Here is a 19,758-nt window from a genome sequence, read left to right as displayed (position 1 = left end):
AGGAGTGAAGGCTAGGATATCTAGAATGCTGGTGGTTATGATTTCCCAGATTCACTGCTTTTCCTCCTTATCTCTGGATTTTTCTCAACTTAGTTCTAAAGATTAACTGCCTGTTCAATTTTTCCCTACAAGCTCACTCTTTTCTGCTTACATGTTTCACTCAAGTGTTTTTCTTTGTTAGCTTGCTTCTATTTTTGTGTGTTTATTTCCATGAATGAGATGTGAGGAAATTGGGTGAGAAATGTTTCAAGTACCTTAACTTGGAGGAGGAATTCTATACTCTGTAGAAGTTCTAGTTTCTAACTGAACCCTGCAAGAAGTTATCCTAAGAAGCAAAAGGTGGGACCCAATATCAGGTGCTTTCAGGAGGCTGAATACCAAGGACTCTATCAAGAAATGCCTACCACCAGTTTCCCTCGCAGTCCGGTGGTTAAGACTCCATGTACCCAATGCAGATATGAGGGTTTTTGATCCCTGGACTGGGAACTAAGATTCTGCATGCCACAGGGTGTGGCCAAAATAAAAAGTCTGCCTCAGAGACTCAGACTGTCAGATAATCCTGAATAATGGATGTTGCGGTATTAAATTCAGCTCTTTTAAAGATCCTTTATGATTTCAGAGCTGTGAAGAATTCTTGTGAAAGAATAAGAACTATATTCTCAATTGGTTTGTGGAAAGAATATACATGTGGTATAGATTGATGTCAGAGAGGAAAGGTTTAAGGGACAGTGTTTGACCTTGTTCCTGCTTATCAAGAAAGTTTTAATTCGGTTAGCTTCATGATTGATAATGAATATTTTCTCAGTTGTTTTATGTCTTTTTAGTTTATGGTGAGAATCGGGAATGTACAGATGAGAGAATTCCTTGGTGGTGTCTGCCCACATCAGTGTACACGTGGTGGGGGCAGCTCCCAGGAATGGCTGCCACCCTGTGTCCGCAGGGTGAGCCACAGCCACTCCTTGCCTCTCTGAGAGACTCTCCAAGGCAAGCAGAGTCTTCTGAAATTCAGTCTACCCTTGGGATTCACACCACCGTTTCATTTGGAGTTAATATTTGGACTAGAGCATTGAGCATATGCAGGAGTTAATCTTCTGGTAGCTGGACAAACTTTTGCCTGGTTTGCCTCAGACAGTTTTACCAAATGTCAGAAATGGAAACACTCACAGATTACAAATGCTGCTGCCAGCTGTCCGGCTCTCCATCTCTAACCTTTCTTTGTGTGTGGAGGGGATGGATTTACTCAGTCTACCTTTCATGGCCTCAGTCACGTCTGCTCTGTGTGTTCTGGAAGCTTTGAAGAATCATATTTAATATGTGTCTTCTTACTCTGTATATGTACTTGGGGTTTTGTTTTCACAATTTTGTGCTATTCATTATTTTGCTTTCTATTTTTTCTTTTTGAGAGAAATTACTGGAAAATTGTTTTTTACTTGCTGCTATTTTTCATATGGAGCATAATATCAATTTTCTGTTTTCCATAGTTGCAACTTATGCCAGAATGGAAATTCCTTGTATGTTATACTTTTCATCACTTCTCTGAATTGCCGTGACAGCTCCTTGCTGGAGGCAAAATTGTGCATGTGTGCTCAGTCACTCAGTTGTGTCTGACTCTTTGTGACCCCATGGACTATAGCCCTGGACAGACAGGCTCCTCTGTCCATAGGGTTATCCTGGCAAGAATCCTGGAGTGGGTTGCCATTTCCTCCTCCAGAGGACCTTCTCAACTCAGGTATCAAAGTTGCATTTCCTGTGATTCCTGTATTAAGATGGATTCCTTACCATCGAGCCATTGGAGAAAGCCCCAAAATAAAAAATGACTCTCCCTCCAAATTACATCTGTAACAGTTCATATTTGAAATTCTTTTTTACCTTTTTGAAAGATAAATTTTCTATCCCAATTAAATAATAATCATTATCAAGAATAAAAAGAATTCATAGATGAGTGGAAGATATGAGCCATGAAGTGGCATTATACCTTAATGAGGCTATTTCTCCAACTGTTTTTTGGTTTTGTTTTGTTAATATTGATTTATTTGGCTGTGCCAGGTCTTAGTTTCTGTAAGTGGGATCTACTTCCCTGACCAGGGATCAAACCAAATTTCCCTACACTTGGAGTGTGGAGTCTTAGCTAAAGGACCACCAAGGAAGTCCCTCAACTAGGTTATTAAATATTGTTTCTCAGTGAAAAACTCCAGATGTGCTTAGGCAGTAATGACCTGCCTTTATTTACACTCCTGTTTGCTGGATTTATTGAATTTATCCATATTATCTTAGGTGAGTGCTATTACTCTTATTTCTCCTATAATTACAAGGATGTTGGGCTCAAATGGAGAGCTGAGTAACAGGCAACAGTGTTTCCCAAATAGAATCATAAGTTTCAGGAAAGTTTTGGATGGCAGATATTACTGCTGCGCTTCTGGTGGTTTGTGGCTCCAGCACTGGACTGCCCTTGGCAGCACCTGGGCTGGGACTGCCCGTGTGTACAGTTTGATGTTCTTGCTTCTCTGTGTGAGCCTCCACATTTCCATCTCAGGAAACTATTAACAGTGTGTTTGACAGTCCACTGTCTGAGGGACTCTTCCAAAAGCTCTCTGTGCCTCTTGGGATGGATGACAGGACATGGTGGAAATGTATCAGTTATATTTTACTCAGGTCTGATCATCTTACTTACACTTCTTCAACTAAATAGTGTTCCCTTTATCCTCTATCGTGGATGAAAATCTCCATGAGTTCATGGAGGGAGAGGCAGTTGGTGCAGCCTGTTAACGTGTGTGTGTGCATGTGTCCATTTGTGTAGAACAAGACAGGAATGTTAAGGTTTAATGAGACCCCCATGTGAGGGATGGGGACATCTTTTGATAAATATCCTGATCAGGCACTGGTTGGCTGAGCAGAAAATGCTTGTTTTTTTTTTTTTTTTTTTGGTGTTTGGTGTTATGGATTCTCCTTCCCTCCTCTTGTGTGTGTGTTCCTCAGCTTCAGACAGACAGAAGAGAGCTATCAAAGCATACTGGTCAGGTAAGCAAAGCTTACCCTGTCTGTGTTAGTAAGGCGGGATTGCCAAAAAAAGGAAAAGCCCTGTTCCTGAAAGACTTCCAAACTTTTGGAATTTTGTCTTTTGAGAAGTCTGTGGAGGAAATGATATTGCGGCCCAAGGCGTTTAGTTTTGGTAACTTGGATTTGTTGAGTGATTTTCCTTGATGGTGAAGAAGGGGACCTAAGAAGAAGGGGGCCTTCAAGGGGTGACTAGAGAGAGGAAGTAGGTTGTGAGGTGGAGTGGCTGTTTGGCAGGGTGGGTAGGTGTTGCCGTTCCTTTGCCTTTTTCTTTGGGAAAGAAACTTGCTTTCCCTAAGTCTTACTCAGGGTGGAAGCCTCAGTGCACTCTGAGTCAATCGGTGTAGGCCTTGGGAAAGAGAGGATTGGTAACATTTCTTCCAAACCACCAACTTCAGTGGATGGTGGATCAAGAACTATGGAGACATGATTTTTTAGCTTGGCCTCCACCATGTTTAATTTTTTACTCCAAGGAACATTCCAACTTCTAGAGGGTAGAGGCATAGTGAGGCAGTGCTCTCGGGAGCTGAGAGCCTGCAGAGCTGCCAAGCCTGGTTTCTTTGTGGTACTCCAGCCAAAGCTGGTTTCCATTCCCTGGATCTACATGTGGAGTTTGGGGTAGAAAAGGGTGGATGTGTTTGTGCCAGTGTCTCGCTTCATAAGGATTCATGAAGAAGGTGATGAAAGTGTGTCTCCCATATGTGAACCACATTGACTTTCTATTGGGCTGGGACATTGAGAGTATGGGGGACAGGGGCAGGCTGCCAGCAGGCTTGTTCCTGTGGAAGCAGATTTCTTCCTCTTCTTCTGCCACCTTTTTCTTTATTCATCTTAAGGCTCAGTTGGTATTGAGCCTGTTTGTGATATTTGTTGAGCACCCACGGTGTGCTAAGCACAATGTACTAAGGCTTTACTATGTTTGAATGGAAAATTTTGCCTTAAGGTTAAACTGTTGCCTGCTTGTCTTATAGGAGATAATAAATCTGCATATTTTTCTTTTAAATTAATCACGAATGTAACGTTTTGTCAAAATGCATTTTAAATATGCTAATGATAAAAGTAAATCTTGTGTAAAGAAAAACTGACATTTCTAATTAAGACTTTTTTCTTTTCTTTTAGGAAGGCACCAGAGTAGTTCAACCCATATTTTTGGGGAAAATGATTAGCTATGTTGAAAAGTACCATCTTTCCGATTCTGCCACTTTGCACGAAGCCTACGGCTACGCGGCAGGGCTGAGCGCCTGCGTGCTCCTGTGGGCTGTTCTGCACCACTTGTACTTCTACCACATGCAGCGTGTGGGGATGAGGCTGAGAGTAGCCGTGTGCCATATGATCTACCGCAAGGTGAGTGTCGCTAGGTACAACTGTGTGTACCTCCCCTGAAGGATCAGGAACATTTAGGGAAAGTTCTCTGTAAACTAAACATTTTGTAACTGGGATCATTTGTACTTTACTGGAGAAGCTTGGTATTTGCACCAAGTCAAGTTTTTTGTTGTTGCTTTTCCAATATATAATAAAAAGTTTTCTACTGAGACTGGATCAGGGCTACCTTTTATGATTTTTAGCCACATAATTTTTAGCCACTGTTGCATAATATCCACTAAATCTGTAATAAAATCTAATTAAAAATTAAAGTATCTAAGGTATCCCATTGATTTTCAATGTTTTTATGCCTAATTCTCATAGTGGTATTTCTGGAAATTTTGTTGTTGTTGTTCATTAAAACCTTCAAAGCTGTATTTAAAAGTGAACTTCAGGATTGGATCCATAAAATTAAATCTTGGAGAACAGAATGGATTTGAGAAAGGGAATGATTATATTTTTCAATAGCCCATTTAATCACATTCAGTACAATTGTGTTACTAAAGAAAAATATAAATATAACTCAGGCTTAATACAGACTCACTATATGCTATATGCTATAGTTACAATTGTTTTATTGGCACTAAAGACAATAATTGGATATTTTTGATAAAACTTGAAAATTTCCATTGTCTTTAGTAATTTGGGAGAGAATTTGTTGCTGTTCTTTCAAGTTATTTTCATAATACTATGCTTCCTTTTTCTCTTTAGTATGCATTATAGAAGTTTTAATAAGACCTGATTAGATGTGTTCAGTGATTTTTATATTGAGAAATGCCACACAACTATTTCATAGTTACCCTGATCTTAGCTAGTGTAAAAGGAATTAGGATTTCAGGTGTCTTTACAAAGAAATTGACACAGATACACCATGTCAACTGTTGAAAGGCTCTGTGTAAACTTGTTTCTCAGTATCTTGTTGCCCTGGGTTATTTGCTTTAAAAAAAAAATCCTTATTTAATTGTATTATATACTTGAATTTTTCTGCGAGACTAGATATGAAGTGTTCTCAAGTGAAAGTGTGAAAGTGAAAGTCGCTCAGTAGTGTCCGACTCTTTCTGACCACATGGACTATGTAGTTCATGGAATTCTCCAGGCCAGAATACTGGAGTGGGTAGCCTTTCCTTCTCCAAGGGATCTTCCCAACCCAGGGATCACACCCAGGTCTCCCTCATTGCTGGCATATTCTTTATCAGCTGAGCCAAAAGGGAAGACCTAAGTGTTCTCAGGAGACACACAAAATGGTAACTACATAAAGTGTGAATAAGTCAATTGGTTTTACTACAGAAATCATTTCCCAATGTATATTTTTAACAATAATCATGTTGTCCACCTTAATACATATAATTTTTATTAAAAGATAAAATCCTAATCAAAAGCTAAAACCAAACAATTTAAGTTGAAATTATCACTTCTATTACCTAGTTGCTACTTATACTGCTTATCTAGAGCTTCTGTTTCTTGGGAATGTTTTGCTTGACAAAATGTAAAGTGTCTTCTCCTCATCTTTCCTTGAGCAGACTCTTGTTAATCTCAGCGCTGTATGAACCCAGGGCCCCTGGCATCTCACTGTGTGTGTTTGGCACAAGAGCTGGTTTCCTCCTGGGTGACATGGAAATGGCAGTGGTGACTGTACACTCTAGCCAGGGTTCTTCATTGTCCCCCATCATATATTTCTTATTCTCTTGCACCTTTCACTGTTTAGGAGAAGAGTACTCAGATTTCTCCACAAGTTAGCTAGATGTTTGTCTTTCTAGATCGTGCTTAGCTCCCATAAGTATGTGTGAAATTTCACCAGAACTGCACTGTGAAAACCTTGTTAGGTGTGAGGTCATGGTTCAGGCAAAGCTCACTGTTTGCTGCACAGGTGAGCCATTGTCCACCTGTTTTTCTTCCTCTTCCTACTAATACTTTGGAATGTGACCTTTGGGAAATTTTTAGGCTCTTTTTATGAACTTTGAATGATCTTGTGGGATGTGTCATAAATAAAATGATTTGTCATTTCTACAAATTTGGTAAAGTTACTTTTGGCTTTTGGTCATTGTTTTTTAAAAATTATTATAAAATATGCACAACATAAAATTTACAATTTTAACTAATTTGGGGAACATTGTTTAGTGACATTAGTGACATGAAGAGCTGACTCATTGGAACAGACCCTGATGTTGGGAAAGACTGAAGGCAAAAGGAGACAGGGGTGGCAGAAGATGAGATGTTTAGATACCTTCACTGACTCAATGGACATGAATTTGAGCAAACTTCAGGAGATAGTGGAGGACTGAGGAGACTGCTGTGCTGCAGTCCATGGCATTGCAAAGAGTTCTTATTCTTTGACTTAGTGGCTGAACAACAACAATTTAGTGACATTAAGAGCATTTACATTGTTGAGGAATCAACACTGCTCTTCATCTCCAGAATTTCATCTTTGCAAAGTGATCCTCTCTATCCAATAAACACTAATTCTCCAGCCACACCACCCCACCCCTACCAGGTATCACCATTCTATTTCAATATTTGAATTTGACTTGGTGTCCCATGTAGGTGGAATCATAAAATATTTGTCATTTTGTGTCTTGTTTATGTCATGTAGCACAATGTCTTAAGGGTTCATTGATGGTGGAGCAGCTATCAGATTTAATTCCATTTTACAATTGAATAATATTCCATTATAGGTATATACAGCATTCTCTGTATCCATTCATCTGTTAGTGAACATTTGGGTTGTTTCTACCTTTTGGCTGTTGTGATCATTGCTGCTCTGAACACAAGTGTATAAATATCTGTTCAAGTTCACACATTCAGTTCTTTTGAGTACATTCCCAGAAGTGGAATTGCTGTATTATATGCTAATTTTGTGTTTTTTGAGGAACTGCCATACTGTCTTCTATGGCAGCTATGTTGTTTTACATTCCCACTTTATCATTGATTTTTCTGTTTAACCTGAGGACTAAATGAAACAGTTTTATGAACCGTGAGACTCTGTTTGGATCTGATTGGTGGTCTTTGAAGAAGCTCATGGTGTCTGTTCATGTTCCTCAGATCTCTAGGGCATTTTTCTTAACAAATAAAGGAATTGTGCAGCAGAGGATGTGTTTTTTGTAAAGTCAGCAGACTGGCATTAAGAACAGAGTTTCCTCACAGAAACAGTTTTGAACATTATAATCACTCATTTCAGAATGAATAAATTAAGCCCAAAGGGTTTAAATGAGGTCACACATAGAATTAAGAATCAATTCCAGATTTATAGTCCATCCAAGTCCTCTAATTTCTTTCTTTAAGGCAGCCTTTCCACTCACATCTAGTTTGGCTCAAATTTATTTTGGTTTGTTCTGAAGTCTAAATCAACATCCCTTTATCCTTCAGGCAGGTTCAAGTTCATTGAGAAACAGGATGGGGGATTTTGCTTATACCTCCTGCTCCTCCCTTTGCTGTTCTTGTGGGTAGGGCTGTGCCACATTGGGGAGAAAAAGGATGAATGTAGGTCCCTAGAATCCTGCTGTTTGGGGTCACCCTCTTTGTCCTAGCACTGTTCAAGATCCCATGAAAACACTCCATTTTGCTATGTTGTAAGATTGACTTGGTATCACCTTAGCAATCCAATTCTCTGTATCTTTCTCTCACTAGGTACTTCGTCTGAGTAGCTCAGCCATGGGGAAGACCACCACAGGCCAGATAGTCAACCTGCTGTCCAACGATGTGAACAGGTTTGATCAGGTAAGCTGCCCCTGAGGGATCCTCTTCCATTTCCCATCCTTCTTACTGAGTGTAGCTTATTGGGACGCCAGGTGCCAGGGTTTGGTGTCAGCCAGGGTCCTGTTGAGGACCTAAGACAAGAGTCCTTTTTATCCAACTCTCATGTCTTCTGTATACAGCTTAGATATAACAATGTGTGTTGTCCTGTGGATGAGAATTTTGTTTTTCTAATAATAGGCAGCAGGATTCTTTCCCAGCTTGATTAGTGTCCCTAGGGGTCCTCCTGGTATGGCCCTTCTTGGCACATGGTGTTGGTGTTGCTGGGCTGTCCTCCTCCTCCTCTGGATGATGAAGGCCTGGTGGGCAGGGGTTGTTCTTTCCCTGTTCAGTGCCTGCTGTATAGGGAGCCCGTGAGGAATAATGCCAAGTAGATGGTCCTCAGCCAGATACAACCTACTCTCTGCCATCCCCTCACACTCTTTTTTCCCACTTACTTTATGAATAGACCACATTACCCAGAGCATTGTAGCTGTTGGTAAGATCTGTACTGCACTAGACCACTTCTCCTTCAATTATTCATTCATCAAACATGAAGTAAGACTTCTACTCAGTTTCAGAGATAAATTAGGCTTAGTTTTTGCCCCCCCCCACCTCAAAGCCACAGCCTGTCAGGGAGGTAAATACTTAAGTAATTACTGGAGAGAGTAGGAGGTACCATAATATAGGCTCTCCTGGGGAGATGGTGGCTGAATTTTGGAACAAAGAGAGTTTGGGGAAACCCTGAGCTCATCTGTGTTGTGAATAAAATTCAGATCTTCCTCCCAGTGCTGCTGGTTGGGTTCTCCCTGGCCAGTCCTGTGCTGCCCCAGAACAGTGTCATCTGAGGTGGATGTGTGGATTTATGCTTTAGCAGGTTTAAAACCCACTGTGATCATTTCTGTTTTGGTTCCTGTATCTTCCTTCAGTTCAGTTCAGTCACTCAGTTGTGTCCGACTCTTTGCGACCCCATGAATCGCAGCACGTCAGGCCTCCCTGTCCATCACCAATTCCCGGAGTTCACTCAGACTCACGTCCATAGAGTCAGTGATGTCATCCAGCCATCTCATCTCTGTCGTCCTCTTCTCCTCCTGCCCCCAATCCCTCCCAGCATCAGAGTATTTTCCAATGAGTCAACTCTTCGCATGAGGTGGCCAAAGTACTGGAGTTTCAGCTTTAGCATCATTCCTTCCAAAGAAATCCCAGCGCTGACCTCCTTCAGAATGGACTGGTTGGATCTCCTTGCAGTCTAAGGGACTCTCAGGAGTCTTCTCCAATACCACAGTTCAAAAGAATCAATTCTTTGGTGCTCAGCCTTCTTCACAGTCCAACTCGCATATCCATACATGACCATTAGAAAAACCATAGCCTTGACTAGACGGACCTTTGTTTGTACAAGCATACTATTTCTATACTGTGTCCTTACTTGTGTTGTTTTTTATAATATCCTAAGAAGGCTTATCTTTTTCTTTAAGGTAACAGTGTTCTTGCACTATCTGTGGGTGGGGCCACTGCAGGCAATTGCAGTGACTGCCCTGCTCTGGATGGAAACAGGAATATCCTGTCTTGCTGGGATGGCAGTTCTCATTTTCCTTCTGCTGTTGCAAAGCTGCTTTGGGATGTGGTTTTCATCACTCCGGTAAGTGAAACACTGGTTTCAAAAATAGGTAACATATATTTTGGAGAAGGCAATGGAAACCCACTCCAGGACTCTTGCCTGGCAAATCCCATGGATGGAGGAGCCTGGTAGGCTGCAGTCCATAGGGTCGCTACGAGTTGGACAAGACTGAGCGACTTCACTTTTACTTTTCACTTTCGTGCATTGGAGAAGGAAATGGCAACCCAATCCCGTGTTCTTGCCTGGAGAATCCCAGGGATGGGGGAGCCTGGTGGGCTGCTATCTCTAGGATCGCACAGAGTGAGACACAACTGAAGTGATTTAGCAGCAGCAGCAGCAACATATATTTGGTGACAACTACAATCTGTTGGATGCTTTTGTTTAAAAAATAAAATGCCTTCTCTGATCTCTTCTTTGTGTGTGTTGTAGACCCTTCAGGCTTAGTTTAGCCAGTGGTAGCTCCAACTTTAAGCTGAAGGATAATCTTGAAGCAGGAAAAGTTATGGGATTTTCCAGACCCTCTCAGCACTACACCTGAATATGTAGATTGTCCTTGTGCACAGTGTACCTATACTGAAGTTATTTAAACATTATTAAATAGTAAATGATAGGATACTGAAAGAGGAACTCCCCAGGTCAGTAGGTGCCCAATATGCTACTGAAGATCAGTGTAGAAATAACTCCAGAAAGAATGAACGGATGGAGCCAAAGCAAAAAGAATACCCAGCTGTGGATGTGACTGGTGATAGAAACAAGGTCTGATGATGTAAAGAGCAATATTGCATAGGAACCTGGAATATCAGGTCCATGAATCAAGGCAAATTGAAAGTGGTCAAACAAGAAATGCCAAGAGTGAATGTCGACATTCTAGGAATCAGTGAACTCAAATGGACTGGAATGGATGAATTTAACTCAGATGACCATTATATCTACTACTGCGGGCAGGAATCCCTCAGAAGAAATGGAGTAGCCATCCTGGTCAACAAAAGAGTCTGAAATGCAGTACTTGGATGCAATCTCAAAAATGACGGAATGATCTCTGCTCATTTCCAAGGCAAACCATTCAATGTCACAGTAATCTAAGTCTATGCCCCAACCAGTAACACTGAAGATGTTGAAGTTGAACGGTTCTATGAAGACCTATAAGACCTTTTAGAACTAACACCCCAAAAAGATGTCCTTTTTATTAAAGGGGACTAGAATACAAAAGTAGGAAGTCAAGAAACACCTGGAGTAACAGGCAAATTTGGCCTTGGAATACGGAATGAAGCAGGGCAAAGACTAACAAAGTTTTGCCAAGAAAATGCACTGGTCATAGCAAACACCCTCTTCCAACACACAAGAGAAGACTACACATGAACATAACCAGATGGTCAACACTGAAATCAGATTGATTATATTCTTTGCAGCCAAAGGTGGAGAAGCTCTATACAGTAAGCAAAAATAAGACCAGGAGCTGACTGTGGCTCAGATCATGAACTCCTTATTGCCAAATTCAGACTGAAATTGAAAAAAGTAGGGAAAACCACTAGACCATTCAGGTACGACCTAAATCAAATCCCTTATGATTATACAGTGGAAGTGAGAAATAGATTTAAGGGCCTAGATCTGATAGATAGAGTGCCTGATGAACTATGGAATGAGGTTCGTGACACTGTACAGGAGACAGGGATCTAGACCATCCCCATGGAAAAGAAATGCAAAAAAGCAAAATGGCTGTCTGGGGAGGCCTTAAAAATAGCTATAAAAAGAAGAGAAGTGAAAAGCAAAGGAGAAAAGGAAAGATATAAGCATCTGAATGCAGAGTTCCAAAGAATAGCAAGAAGAGATAAGAAAGCCTTCTTCAGTGATCAATGCAAAGAAATAGAGGAAAACAACAGAATGGGAAAGACTAGAGATCTCTTCAAGAAAATCAGAGATACCAAGGGGACATTTCATGCAAAGATGGGCTCGATAAAGGCCAGAAATGGTATGGACCTAACAGAAGCAGAAGATATTAAGAAGAGATGGTAAGAATACACAGAAGAACTCTACAAAAAAAGATCTTCACAACCAAGATAATCACAATGGTGTGATTACTCACCTAGAGCCAGACATCCTGGAATGTGAAGTCAAGTGGGCCTTAGAAAGCATCACTACGAACAAAGCTAGGGGAGGTGATGGAATTCGAGTTGAGCTATTTCAAATCCTGAAAGATGATGCTGTGAAAGTGCTGCACTCAATATGCCTGCAAATTTGGAAAACTCAGCAGTGACCACAGGACTGGAAAATTCAGTTTTTGTTCCAATCCCAAAGAAAGGCAATGCCAAAGAATGCTCAAACTACTGCACAATTGCACTCATCTCACATGCTAGTAAAGTAATGCTTAAAATTCTCCAAGCCAGGCTTCAGCAATATGTGAACTGTGAACTTCCAGATGTTCAAGCTGGTTTTAGAAAAGGCAGAGGAACCAGAGATCAAATTGACAACAACTGCTGGATCATGGAAAAAGCAAGAGAGGTCCAGAAAAATATCTATTTCTGCTTTATTGACTATACCAAAGCCTTTGACTGTGTGGATCACAATAAACTGTGGAAAATTCTGAAAGAGATGGAAATATCAGACCACCTGATCTGCTTCTTGAGAAATTTGTATGCAGGGCATGAAGCAACAACTGGGCATGGAACAACAGACTGGTTCCACATAGGAAAAGGAGTATGTCAAGGGTGTATATTGTCACCCTGCTTATTTAACTTATATGCAGAGTACATCATGAGAAACGCTGGACTGGAAGAAGCACAAGCTGGTTCAAGATTGCCAGGAGAAATATCAATAAGCTCAGATATGCAGATGACACCACCCTTATGGCAGAAAGTGAAGAGGAACTCAAAAGCCTCTTGATGAAAGTGAAAGTGGAGAGTGAAAAAGTTGGCTTAAAGCTCAACATTCAGAAAACTAAGATCATGGTATCAGGAACCATCACTTCATGGGAAATAGATGGGGAAACAGTGGAAACAGTGTCAGACTTTGTTTTTCTGGGCTCCAAAATCACTACAGATGGTGACTGCAGCCATGAAATTAAAAGACGCTTACTCCTTGGAAAGAACATTTTGACCAACCTAGGTAGAATATTGAAAAGCAGAGACATTACTTTGCCAACAAAGGTTCGTCTAGTCAAGGCTATGGTTTTTCCTGTGGTCATGTATGGATGTGAGAGTTGGACTGTGAAGAAGGCTGAGAATTGGTGCTTTTGAACTGTGGTGTTGGAGAAGACTCTTGAGAGTCCCTTAGACTGCAAGGAGATCCAACCCATCCATTCTGATGGACATCAGCCCTGGGATTTCTTTGGAAGGAATGATGCCAGAGCTGAAATTCCAGTACTTTGGCCACCTCATGTGAAGAGTTGACTCATTGGAAAAGACTCTGATGCTTGGAGGGATTGGGGGCAGGAGGAGAAGGGGACAACAGAGGATGAGATGGCTGGATGGTATCACGGACTCGATGGACGTGCGTCTAGGTGAACTCCGGAGTTGGTGATGGACAGGGAGGCCTGGCGTGCTGCGATTCATGGGGTCGCAAAGAGTCGGACACGACTGCGGGACTGAACTGAACTGAATTGAAATAGTAATAATCCTACAGGCTCAATCTTCACTGCGTGCATTTTTGTTATGCTTGGGTTAGAGTGATTTTTCCAGTATGTATATTCATGTCTTATTTTTAATTCAATGTTTCCATTAATTTATAAGTGTCCAAGGACAAAGTCAGTTTTGATTAATTTTTAAAATAAGTCTGTTTATTTTAATTGGAGGCTAATTACTTTACAATATTGTGGTAATTTTTGCCATACATTGACTTGAACCAGCCACATGTATATATGTGCCCCGCCCCCGTCCTGAGCACCCCTGCCACCTCCCTCCCCATCCCATCCCTCTGTGTTGTCCCAATGCACCAGCGTTGATTGCCCTGTTTCATGTATCAAACTTGAACTGGTCATCTATTTCACATATGGCAATATACATGTTTCAGTGCTGTTCTCTCAAATTATCCCACCCTCACCTTCTCCCACAGAGTCAAAACGTCTGTTCTTTACATCTGTGTCTGTTTTGCTGTCTCACATATCGGGTTATTATTACCATCTTTATAAATTCCATATATATGCATTAATAAACTGTATTGATGTTTTTCTTTCTGACTTACTTCTCTCTGTATAATAGCCTCCAGTTTCATCCACCTCATTAGAACTGATTCAAATGTGTTCTTTTTAATAGCTGAGTGATATTCCATTGTGTATATGTACCACAGCTTTCTTATCCATTCATCTGCCAGTGGATATCTAGGTTGCTTCCATGTCCTAGCTATTGTAAACAGTACCCAATGCGATAAACATTGGGGTACACATGTCTCTTTCAATTCTGGCTTCCTCAGTGTATATGCCCAGCAGTGGGATTGGTGGGTCATATGGCAGTTCTATTTCCAGTTTTTTAAGGAATTTCCACACTGTTCTCCAGAGTGGTTGTACTAGTTTGCATTCCCACCAACAGTGTAAGGGGGTTCCCCTTTCTCCACACACTCTCCAGCATTTATTGTTTGTAGAATTTTTGATAGCAGCCATTCTGACCATCATGAAATGGTACCTCGTTGTGGTTTTGATTTGCATTTCTCTGATAATGAGTGATGTTGAGAATCTTTTCATGTGTTAGCCCTCTGTATGTCTTCTTTGGAAAAATGTCTGTTTAGTTATTTGGCCCATTTTTGGATTGGGTCATTTATTTTTCCAGTATTGAGCTGCATGAGCAGGTTGTGTATTTTTAAGATTAATTCTTCAGTTGCTTCATTTGCTACTATTTCTCCTACTATAGTTTCCTTCATTGTAAAAAAGCTTGTAAGTTTAGCTAGTTCCCATTTGTTTTTGTTTTGTTTATTTGTTTGTTTTTTCTTTTCTTTTATTTCCATTACTCTGGGAGGTGGGTCATAGAGGATCTTTCTGTCATTTATGTCAGAGTGTTTTGCCTATGTTTCCCTCTAGGAGTTTTATAGTTTCTGGCCTTACACTTAGATCTTTCATCCATTTTGAGTTTATTTTTGTGTATGGTGTTAGAAAGTGTTCTAATTTCATTCTTCTACAGGCAGTTGACCAGTTTTCCCAGCAAAACTTGTTAAGGAGATTGTCTTTTCTCCATTGTATATTTTTGCCTCATTTGTCAAAGATAAGGTATCCATAGGTGTGTGGATTTATCTCTGGGCTTTCTTTTTGTTCTATAGATCTATATTTCTGTCTTTGTGCCAGTACCATACTGTCTTAATGACTGTAGCTTTGTAGTATAGCCTGTAGTCAGGCTGGTTGACTCCTCCAGTTCCATTTTTCTTTCTCAAGATTGCTTTGGCTAGTCGAGGTTTGTTATATTTCCATACAAATTGTGAAATTATGTGTTCTAGTTCTCTGAAAAATAATGATGGTAGCTTGATAGGGATTGCATTGAATCTATAGATTGCTTTGGGTAGTACACTCATTTTCACTATATTGATTCTTCTAATCCATGAACACGATTTATTTCTCCATCTATTTGTGTCATCTTTGATTTCTTTCATCAGTGTTTTATAGTTTTCTATATACAGGTCTTTTGTTTCTTTATGTAGATTTATTCCTAAGTATTTTATTCTTTTCATCACAGTGGTGAATGGAATTGTTTCCTTAATTTCTCTTTCTGTTTTCTCATTGTTAATGTATATGAATGCAAGGGATTTCGATGTATTAATTTTATATCCTACAACTTTACCATACTCATTGATTAACTCTTGTAATTTTCTGGTGGTGTCTTTAGGATTTTATGTGTAGAGGATCAAGCCATCTGTAAACAGAGAGAGTTTTAATTCTTTTCCAATCTGGATTCCTTGTATTTCTTTTTCGTTTCTGATTGCTGTGGCCAAAAGTTCCAAAACTATGTAGAATGGTAGTGGTGAGAGTGGGCATCCCTGTCTTGTTCCTGACTTTTGGGGAAATGCTGTCAGTTTTTCACCATTGAGGATAATGTTTGCTGTGGGTTTATCATATATGGCTTTTATTATGTTGAGGTATGTTCCTTCTATGCCTGCTTTCTGAAGGGTTTTTATCATAAATGGATGTTGAATTTTGTCAAAGGCTTTCTCTGCATCTATTGAGATAATCGTATGGTTTTTATCTTTAAATTTGTTAATGTGGTATATCACATTGATTGATCTGCAAATATCAATGAATCCTTGCATCTCTGGTATAAAGCCCACTTGGTCATGATGTATGGTCTTTTTAATATGTTGTTGGATTCTCTTTGCTAGAATTTTGAGAATTTTTACATCTGTGTTCATCAGTGATACCTGTAGTTTTCTCTTTTTTTGTGGCATCTTTGTCTGGTTTCAGTATTAGGGTGATGGTGACCTCATAGAATGAGTTTGGGAGTTTCCCTTCCTCTGCAATTTCCTGGAAGAGTTTGAGTAGGATAGGTGTTACCTCTTTACATTTTTAGTAGAATTCACCTGTGAAGCTATCAGGTCCTGGGCTTTTATTTGTTGGAAGATTTTTAATTACAGTTCTGATTTTCATGTTTGTGATTGGTGTAAAGATTTTCTATTTCTTCCTTGTTCAGCTTTTGAAGGTTGTACTTTCCTAAGAATTCATCCATTTCTTCCAAGTTGGCCATTTTATTCACATATAGTTGCTGATACTAGTCTCTTATGATCCTTTGTATTTCTGTGTTGTCAGTTGTGATTTTTCCATTTTCATTTATAAATTTTGTTGATTTTGTTCTTCTCCATTGTTTTCCTTGATGAGTCTGGCTAATGATTTGCCTATTTTATTTACCTTCTCAAGGAACCAGCTTTTAGTTCTGTTGATTTTTGCTATAGTCTCCTTCGTTTCTTTTTCATTAATTTCTGCTCTAATTTTTATGATTTCTTTCCTTCAGCTAACCCTGGGGTTCTTCATTTGTTTTTTTTTCCTAGTTGGTTTAGGTGTAAAGATAGCTTATTTACTTGATTTTTCTTTTGTTTCTTGAAGTAAGCGTGCAATGCTATGAACCTTTGTCTTACCACTGATTTTACTGAATCCCATAGGTTTTGGGTTGTTGCATTTTCATTTTCATTTCTTTCTATGCATATTTTGATTTCCTTTTTGATTTCTTCCATGATTTGCTGGTTATTCAGAAGCGTGTTGTTTAGCTTCCATATGTTTGTATTTTTAATAGTTTTTTCCCCCTCTAGTTGACATCTAATCTTACCACATTGTGATTCAAAAAGATGCTTGAAATTATTTCAATTTTTTTGAATTTACTAAGGCTAGGTTTATGGCCTAGGATGTGATCTATCCTGGTGAATGTTCCATGTGCGCTTCAGAAAAAGGTGAAATTCATTGTTTTGGGTGAAATGTCATATAGATATCAATTAGGTCTAACTGGTCCATTGTATCATTTAAAGTTTGTGTTTCCTTGCTAATTTTCCATTTGGTTGATCTATCCATAGGTGTGAGTGGGGTACTAAATTTTCCCACTATTATTGTGTTACTGTTAATTTCCCCTTTCAAACTTGTTAGCATTTGCCTTATATATTGAGGTGCTCCAATGTTGAGTGTATGAAACTGATAGTGAAAGTCACTCAGACGTGTCTGACTCTTTGCGACCCCATAGACTTTATAGTCCATGGAATTCTCCAGGCCAGAATACTGGAGTGGGTAGCCTTTCCCTTCTCCAGGGGATCTTCCCATCCCAGGAATTGAACCCAGGTCTTCCGTATTGCAGGCAGATTCTTTACCAGCTGAATCACAAGGGAAGTCCAAGAACACTGGATTGGGTCTCCCATCCCTTCTCCAGTGGATCTTCCCGACCCAGGAATCAAACCGGGGTCTCCCATATTGCAGTTGGATTCTTTACCAGCTGAACCACAAGGGAAGGCCAAGAATACTGAATACTGGAGTGGGTAGCCTATCCCTTCTCTAGAGGATCTTCCTGACTCAGAAATCAAATCAGGGTCTCCTCCATTGCAGGCAGATTCTTTACAAACTGAGCTATGAGGGAAGCCCTTGTTGGGTGCATATATATTTATAATTATATCTTCTTCTTGGATTGATTCTTTGACCATTATGTAGTGTCCTTCTTTGTCTCTTTTCACAGCCTTTCTTTTAAAGTCTATTTTATCTGATATGAGTATTGCTACTTCTGCTTTGTTTTGATCTCCATTTGCATGAAATACCTTTTCCAGCCCTTCACTTTTAGTCTGTATGTGTCCCTTGGTTTGAGGTGGGTCTCTTGTAGACAGCATATGAGGGGTTTGTTTTTGTATATTCTTTCAGCCATTCTTTGTCTTTTGGTTGGGACATTCAATCCATTTACATATAAGGTAATTATTGATAATAATGACCTTGTTGCCATTTATTTTGTTGTTTTGGGTTTGAGTTTATAAACCTTTTCTGTGTTTCCTGTCTAGAGAAGATCCTTTAGCATTTGTTGAAGATCTGGTTTGGTGGTGCTGAGTTCTCTCAGCTTTTGCTTGTCTGTAAAGCTTTTGATTTCTCCTTCATATTTGAAAAAGATGCTTGCTGGGTATAGTAATCTGGGTTGTAGGTTTTTTTCTCTTTCATCACTTTAAATATGTCCTGCCATTCCTTTCTGGCCTGAAGAGTTTCTATTGAAAGGTCAGCTGTTATCCTTATGGGGATCTCCTTGTGGGTTATTTGTTGCTTTTCCCTTGCTGCTTTTAATATTTTCTCTTTGTGTTTGATCTTTGTTAGTTTGATTAATATGTGTCTTGGGGTGTTTCACCTTGCGTTTATCCTGTTTGGCACTCTCTGGGTTTCTTGGACTTTGGTGACTATTTCCTTCCCCACTTTAGGGAAATTTTCAACTATTATCTCCTTAAATTTTCTCATGCCCTTTCTTTTCATCTTCTTCTTCTGGGATTCCTATGATTTGAATGTTGGGACATTTTACATTGTCCCAGAGGTCTCTGAGGTTGTCCTCAGTTCTTTTAATTCTTTTTTATTTTTTCCTCTCTGCTTCATTTATTTTCACCATTCTATCTTCCATCTCACTTATCCTATCTTCTGCCTCAATTATTCCACTGTTTGTTCCCCCCCAGAGGGCTTTTGATCTCAGTTATTAAGCATTATTCATTATTGATTGACACTTCTTTATCTCTTCTAGGTCCTTGTTAAACATTTCTTGCATCTTCTCAATCCTTGTCTCTAGTTTATCTGTAACTCCATTTTGGTTTCAAGATTTTGGATCACCTTTACTATCATTATTTTGAATTCTTTTTCAGTAGACTCCCTATCTCCTCCTCTTTTGTTTAATTTTGTGGGCATTTATCATATTGCTTTACCTGCTGAATATGTCTCTACCTTTTCATTTTGTTTAGATTGCTGTGTTTGGGGTGCCCTTTCTGTTTGCTGGCAGTTCATGGTTCCTCTGTATTGTGGAGCCTTCTCCCTGTGGGTGGGGTTGGACTAGTGGTTTGTCAAGGTTTCCTGGTTAGGGGAGCTTGTGTCTGTGTTCTGGTGGGTGGAAATGGATCTCTTCTCTCTGAAGTGCCATGAAGTGTCCATTAGTGAGTTTTGGGGTGTCTATGGCTTTGGTATGGCTTTGGGCAGCCTGCCTTTTAATGCTCAGGGGTGTGTTCCTGCTTTACTGGAGAAGTAGCATGGTATAGCTTGCTCTGGAACTTGTTAACTCTTGGGTGGAGCTGGTTTCAGTGTAGGAATGTATCCTTTTGGGTGAGCTCTTGTCTATAAATATTCCATGGAATCAGGAGTTTCCTGATGTTATCAAGTTTTGGAGTTAAACCGTCTCCCTCTGGTTTTAAGTCTTATTCTTACATTAGCCTTAAGACTTCTCCATCCATATAACACAGACGATAAAACATCTAGGTTAGTGGTGAAACAGTTCTCCACAGTGAGGGACATCCAGAGAAGTTCACAGACTTACATGGAGAAGAGGGAGATGAAGATAGAGGTGACCAGGAAGAAAAGAGGGGGGAGTCAAAAGCGGAGAGAG

General features: G+C 39.9%; 1 protein-coding gene across 1 annotated transcript in view; it reads left to right on the top strand.

The window, feature by feature from the left end:
- The window catches only part of LOC133243938 (ATP-binding cassette sub-family C member 4-like), a 230,057-nt gene that overhangs the window by 23,985 nt on the left and 186,314 nt on the right, over window positions 1-19,758 (top strand). Inside the window, 3 exon segments of the mRNA XM_061410646.1 lie at window positions 4,174-4,398; window positions 8,041-8,130; window positions 9,621-9,784. Of these exon segments, the coding sequence (XP_061266630.1) occupies window positions 4,174-4,398; window positions 8,041-8,130; window positions 9,621-9,784 (479 nt within the window).

The sequence above is a fragment of the Bos javanicus genome, unplaced genomic scaffold, assembly GCF_032452875.1.
Source record: "Bos javanicus breed banteng unplaced genomic scaffold, ARS-OSU_banteng_1.0 tig00001600_1, whole genome shotgun sequence".
Classification (NCBI taxonomy): Eukaryota; Metazoa; Chordata; class Mammalia; order Artiodactyla; family Bovidae; genus Bos; species Bos javanicus.
Note: the sequence above shows the minus strand (reverse complement) of the source record. Positions and strands in the feature narration are given on the sequence as shown.